The sequence below is a fragment of the Zophobas morio genome, unplaced genomic scaffold (assembly GCF_036711695.1).
Source record: "Zophobas morio isolate AGI-343-1 ecotype UQ-CSIRO unplaced genomic scaffold, CSIRO_AGI_Zmor_V1 ptg000031l, whole genome shotgun sequence".
NCBI classification, from domain to species: Eukaryota; Metazoa; Arthropoda; class Insecta; order Coleoptera; family Tenebrionidae; genus Zophobas; species Zophobas morio.
In genome coordinates, this window is record NW_026972136.1 from 5,360,791 (window position 1) to 5,367,866 (window position 7,076).

The window sequence follows — 7,076 nt, forward strand, 5'->3', positions numbered from 1 at the left end:
TTCGTTTATATAGAAATTTCATGGGCAACCCTGAAATAAAATTTTAAAAAATTGTTAATATCATCCCGGCGCCTCCTCTATTTTTGTCGAAAATTTAATAATTTATTGAGTCTTTGGAAATTGATTAATACTTTTCAGAATCATGGATCCGGCTTTGTTTCCACTCTATATTTTTAATTAATGGAAGAAAATGCTTTTAAGGATACATATATTTTTAATTACTTCTTAAAACTATTATTTTCCTTGGCTCAAATTTGTGCTGGCTCTTTTATTCAGTTAGAATATCCAGAAGTTCATTAAAGACTGTAATTTTTTCTTAAATCTATTGTTTTTATGTGGAACTATTCTTGAAATTCTCCAATTAAAAGTGATTGAGATGGATACCAAGTAATACCTCAGTTCCCACTACTTTTATCGAAAAAGTAAAAATTGGTTAAAGCGATCGGGAATAGATTTATTCTTTTGTAGAAGAGTTTTAGGATCATGGGCATGAAATTACTTATTGACTCAATGTATAACAATTAACAAAGAAATTATTTTATCTAAATGAGGTACCGAAGAATTTTTTTTTATTTTATGCTTTATTATTTATTTAAGCTATCCCGATGCTGAACTAAAAATATAATTTCTAAATTTAATTTAGCTCTCATCTAATTTGTTTTAGGCCTATAGTAATTGTGCTACTAAGAACATCCAGATGCTCCGAGAAACGTAAAATTTTCTATTTACTCTATAGTTATAAGTTAAAACTTTTAACTATAAGAGGATTCGCAGAAATCTTTTTGAATAAAAAATGTTTTCAATATTATTGTCTATACCTTTTAAAAATTGACCCGGCGCATCCACCATAATTGAAGCAGCTATTTTTAAATCTCGTTTTTATTTCAAAACTAAATTTCATTGTGCAGATGCCCACATGCATAATTTATATTATATATTTTTAAAATATTAATTAATTTTAATTAATTTAATTATCGTGAAACCGTAAGGCGAGATCAAAAGATATTTAAAAAACTATAAAACGAATTACGTAAATGGTATAGTCGGTAAAGAGTGGAAACTATTTTTTCTCTAAAATGTTATTTAAAATTAAAAGCATATTTTTTACCTCACATAAGTAGCAATTTTACTTTCATTTTGTCTTTTGTTGCCACCTGACGCTCATGATGATTACAGTATTTTGTCGAAACACGTCCAAGTAATTTAAAGCGGAATGGAAATGGAAAGCAGTCACGTAACCACACCGATGTCAGTAATTATTGAACGGGCAAAATATCTACATTCAGAATGTGTTGGTAAACTTGAATTGACACTAAAATTAAATTCATTACGAATAAATACGAAACTTTGTGAAGATGCAGACCTTACAATTATAATGAAATAAGAAACAGTGGCACTTTTTTGTAGCTCGTTAGTTCTATAATTATTCGACAGAGAAACTACTTATTTCTCTGAATTTGCTAGCTTTCGTCAATTATTAACCGCTTAAAGACGTTACCTTTGTTTGTCTTCAACAACGTTCGTCCTTCTAATAATTAATTTAGTTTCAGTGACGTAGATTTTAAAGCGAATTTTCATTGGCTGGGGGTTGAGAGCATAACTTATAAGAATGCGTTCCGAGCTTACAAATTTTAATGTTAAGTTTGTTGTTGTTTATGTTGTAAGCTGGTTGTGTCCTAAAAATATAAATGAAACGCTTTGACTGGATGGACAACATTAAAATAAATCTTCTCATCATGAATTTCATGGGGTTGTGGCCTACAGGTGACACATCTTACAAACCAGGTTTTTACATGTTGTACACCACAGTCATAGTAATTCTGGTGGCAAGCCATATCTTGTCTGAAGTAATCAACATTTATTTCGTAAGAGATAATTTAGAAATGGTGGTGGGAATTATATACATAATCTTAATTGAAATTATGGCAGCCACTAAAGCTGTCATCGTCATCCGAAAAATGAAAACTCTTAAGAATACGGTGAAACTAATTCAAAGCGACTGGTTCCAGCCACAGAACAACACCCAAATATTGTTGATTCAACCCAGTATAAATTTCTGGAAACTTATTTATAAAGTGTTTGTAACCGCATCCATCGGTTGCAATATTTTCTGGATGATCCCCCTTTTAAGTTCAAGTACAATGAAAAAACAATTACCATTTTTAGCTTGGTACCCATATGATGCAGCAGTTTCTCCGTTGTATGAAATTACGTACGTTTTTCAGCTAGTTAGTACTGGATATTTAACCTTCATTAGTATAAATGTCGATGCTCTAATTTGTGTGTTTAACGTCTACAGTTGTTGTCAGTTTGACTTACTAAGTGATAACTTGAGAAATTTGGAATTTATAAATGATAATCCTTGTGAAACTAGGGCAAGTCTGATTTGGTGTATTACACACCATGAACAAATTTTAAGGTAATTTTAATAATTTGTTTTTTTTTTTTTTTTTTGTTAATGACGATAGGTTGCTTATTTTAGGTTTGTTAAAAGTTGTAATGACTTCTTTAAGTGGATTCTCTTCTGGCACTTAATTGTGAGTGGTGTATCGATTGGAATAACCATGTTTCAGTTAACTCTAGTAAGTTGGTTATGTTTTACTTAGTAATTTTTTAATTATTGAAACTTGAGGTAACTCCATTTTCGACTGAGTTTTTTTCACTTCTCTCCTTCGGCTGTTCAATAATTTTACAAATATTTATTTACTGTTATTTTGGAAATGAGGTAGAAGTGAGGGTGAGTAATTTACAAATTTGTGTTATGTAAATATACTCAAATTTTGGTTTTAGAGTAATTTTGTTTCATACGCCACATTTGAATCCGACTGGATAAATTTCCCACACAGTACCAAGAAGGATTTATTGTTATTCAGTATGAATCTAACTCGTCCACTAACAATATCCACGTTCAATGTATTTCAGTTATCACTAAATACTTTTGTGAAAGTAAGTAAATTTACAATGCTTACTGAATGTTTTTAATTTTTTTTTTGTCCTAGATTCTTAAAACCGCCTGGTCCTATTTTGCTCTTTTATATCAGCTTAGTGGCAAAAGTTAATAATTTTTTTTATATATAAAAAATTGTCACTTCATTTTTTTTACCGAAAAATATGTTTCAGTTAAATTCGATTAGTAATTTTTTTTCCAAAATTCCAACCACTTTTCTTGTATCAATTTTTGGATACTGATCCGAATAATTCGAAAACCTTGGTCCCAGACTTTTGTCGGTTTTCATGCAACTTTTTATTATTTAGACATTTTTTTGTTGATTCGACTTTCAGAATTATTTTCGGCTTTATTTCTGTCAAAATTCTAATCGTAATTTCCAAATTGCAAAGAGTACGTGGATATTTGAAAAATATATTTTTAAATTCAAAAATGTCGAAAATCTTTTTTAGAATTAGCTCGCGAAGATCTGTATTCCGGAATATAATAAATTTTTAATAACACCCCCTATGAAATATTTGATATTTGTCCAGCCACTTTCGAAAACTACTCAATTTTTCAATAATTTAAACATTTTTTTACATTTTTCTGAGCACTTTCGAAAATTAACGAAAGATATTTTTTGTTGATTTCGACTTGGGACTGTTTGAAAATTAAGTTTTTAAATTGTCCCATGAATTGTCCTGTTTCCTTTCGGTGAGTCTGGAAAACTGGTTAGAATTTTCGAAGAAATTTTTCGAAAAAAATTTGTGCTAGTCGATTTTTCAATTTCTAGATTTCTGAACACCGCGATTTTCCACATACTTATCCGAATTTTGGATTTTTCAATTTTGCAAATTCGCAATTTTAGATTTTCTTTTTGATGTTACAGTTTTACAGTTGTTCAATTTTCGAGTTTCTCGATTTTTTTCATTTTCAAAATGTAGATTTTTCGAATTTACAGATTTCCGATTTTTCGATTCTCCAAGTTTTTCAATTTTTCGATTTTCAGTTCATTTTTAATTATTAGCTTTAAAATTATCGGTTTTAAAATTCTTCAGTTTTTTAATTTTTTAATTGTCCAATTTTACAGTTTTTCGGTTGTTGATTTTTTTTTTTATTTTTCAGTTTTCCATTTTTTTTTATTTAAAATTTGTGGTTTTGCAATGTTTTCATTTTTCCATATTCCAATTTTCTAATTTCGCAGTTTTTCAGTTTTACAATTATCCGAACATTCAATTTTTCTATTTCTATTTTAATTTTCAAAAATTTTAATTTTTGGTTTGTTAAGTTTTTCATTTTTCGATTATAGGATTGTCCGGTTTTTCAATTTTTTGATTAACTAAATTGTTTGATTTTTCAATTTTTCGATTTTTAGTAAATTTTCAATTTTTCGACTATAGCTTTCGATTTTTGAAGTTTTCAGTTCAAACATTTTTTGCTCTTCAAGTTTTTCGAATTCACAATTTTTCAATTTTTCGACTTTTCAGCTTTTCCATTTCTCAAATTTTAGATTTTACAATTATCTGATTTTTAATTTCAAACTTCTTAAATTTTAAAAATTTTTACAATTTACAGAAATTAAGTCTTGGGTCGTCAGCGGACTATGTTTTTGGGCCCACGTCGTCCATATCTATATCTTTCATAATTTTTAGTGGATTTTTAGACAAGTTTCTTATTATAAGCCCAATTTTCCAATCCTCCCATCCTCAAGAAATGTTTGTCCTTTTTCCGAGCCCTTTCGAAAATGACCTAAAGAAATTTTTTTGTTGAACTATTTTTCCAAAATCGCCAAGGTGATACGGTAATTTTTCCAATATTGAAGAAAACATTATTTTGAAATAAAAAATGTGGAAATTCTTGGTCTAGGCTTGTTCCAGAATATGATGAAATTTTTGGCATTGGCAGAAAAAATTAGGTGGTCAATTTTTCAAAAATACTGAAAATATTTTCACATTTTCCGGGGCACTTTCAAAATTAAAGACATTTCGCTGGCACAAACATTTTTTCGAAAATTCCCACCATTTTTCCAGATTGATCAAAAGGAAATATGACAGTTTATGCGAGATTTTAAAAATTTAAACTCTAAACCAAACTTAAAAAAAAATCCTATTCTGGGGCCATAAATGAACTGTTTTTCTAACTACGTCGTCGATGTCTCAAAAGATTTTGCGGACTTTTATTCAATTTTCTTAAAAGCTTAATTTTCCAATCCCCAACCCTTAAGAAATGTTTGAAATTTTTCGGACTTTTTGGAACCTAAAGACATTTTTTTGTTGATTTCGACTTGCACAAGCTTTTTCGAAAAATTTCTTCGAAAATTAAGTTTTTAAAATGTCCCGTGAATTGTGGTATTCCCTTTCGGTGAGTCAGGAAAGGTGTTTGGAATTTTCGAAGAAATTTTCCGGAAAAAACTTGAATTTCCAATTATCCGATTTTTCAATTTTAAAGTTTTGCAAATTCTCAATTTTCGATTTGCTTTTTTGATTTTCGAGTTTTTCGATTTTTTTCATTTTTAAAATGTTGACTTATGAAGGTTTGCATTTTTAGAATTTACAGTTTTCAGATTTTTCGATTCTCGCGGTTTTTCAATTTTTCCATTTTCAATTAATTTTCAATTTTTACCTTTAAAATGATAGGTTTTAATATTTTTCAGTTTTACATATTTTGAATTGGTCAATTTTACAATTTTTCGTTTGCTGATTTTTTTTTAACTTTTTAGTTTTCCATTTTTTTTATTTAAAATTGTCGTTTTGCAATGTTTTGATTTTCGGGGTTTTTCAGTTTTACAATTAACCGAAAATTAAATTTTTTTATTTCTGGATTTTTAAATTTCCAAAATTTTTATTTTTAATTTTTCAAGTTTTTAATTTTCCGATTTTACAAACGGATTATTCAACTTCACAATTGTCGTCTCAATTTTTCAGTTTTGCGATTTCTCAGCTTTTCGATTTTACAATTATTTGATTCCCGAATTTTTAAATTTTCAAAATTTTAATTTTTGATTTTTCGATTCTACGATTGTCCGGTTTTTCAATTTTTTGATTAACTAAATTGTTTGAATTTTCAATTTTTGGATTTTTAGTAAATTTTCAATTTTTCGACTACAGCCTTCGATTTTTGAAGTTTTCAGTTTGAAAATTTTTTGCTCTTCCCAGTTTTTCGAATTCACAATGTTTCAATTTCTCGATTTTTCAATTTTTCCATTGCTCAACTTTTCGATTTTACAATTATCCGATTTTGATTTCAAACTCTTTACATTTTCAAAATTTTTACAATATACAAAAATTAGGCTGGGGTCACCAGCGGACTATCTTTTTCGAACCACGTCATCGATATCTATATATTTCAGATTTTTTAGTCGATTTTTACACAAGTTTCTTATTAGAAGCCCAATCCATCACCCTTAAGAAATGTTTGACCTTTTTCCGAGCTCTTTCGAAAATTGAACTATTTTTCCAAAATCGCATGATGTGGTAATTTTTCTGATAATGAAAAAAAAATATTTTGAAATAAAAAATGTCGAAAATCTTGATCTGGGCTATGTTTGAGTTAGCTCGTCAAGAAATTTTCAATACCACCACTTATGAAATTTTTGCCATTTGACATTTGACATTTCGCTAGCACCAACATTTTTTCGAAAGTATGACAGTTTTTGGGATATTTTAAAAATTTCAATGTTAAGCCAAAAATTTAAAAATTCCTGGGGCCATAAACGAATTATTGAAATTTTGTGGTTTTTTTTTCAATTTTCTTAAAAGCTCATATTTTCAATCCCCAACCCTCAAGAAATGCTTGAAATTTTTCCGACCTCTTTGGAAAATTATCTAAAGTCATTTTTTTTGTTGATCTACTTGCAGAAGTTCGAATTCATTTCTTCGAAAATTCGGACTGTTTTCCAAAATCTCCAAAGTGATGTGGTAATTTTTCTGATATTGAAAAAAAAATTATTTTGAAACCGAAAATATCGAAAATCTTGGTATAGGCTATGTTTTAGTTAAAATTAGCTCGTCAAGATCTGTATTCCAGAATATGATAAGTTTTCAGTCCCACCATTTATGAAATTTTTGGCCTTTGCCCTATCGCTTTGGAAAAGTAGGTGGTCAATTTTTCAATATTACTGAAAATATTTTCACATTTTCCTGAGCAC

At 28.6% G+C, this 7,076-nt stretch overlaps 1 protein-coding gene across 1 annotated transcript; it reads left to right on the forward strand.

Moving 5' to 3' along the window:
- The first annotated feature begins 1,706 nt into the window (after window positions 1–1,706).
- Window positions 1,707–3,059, forward strand: LOC135139612 (odorant receptor 49b-like). The gene is made up of 4 exons (XM_064069912.1): window positions 1,707–2,419; window positions 2,483–2,582; window positions 2,791–2,946; window positions 3,000–3,059. The coding sequence occupies exons 1-4, from the start codon at window positions 1,707–1,709 to the stop codon at window positions 3,057–3,059; spliced, it is 1,029 nt and encodes a 342-aa protein (XP_063925982.1).
- The last annotated feature ends 4,017 nt before the right edge of the window (window positions 3,060–7,076 follow it).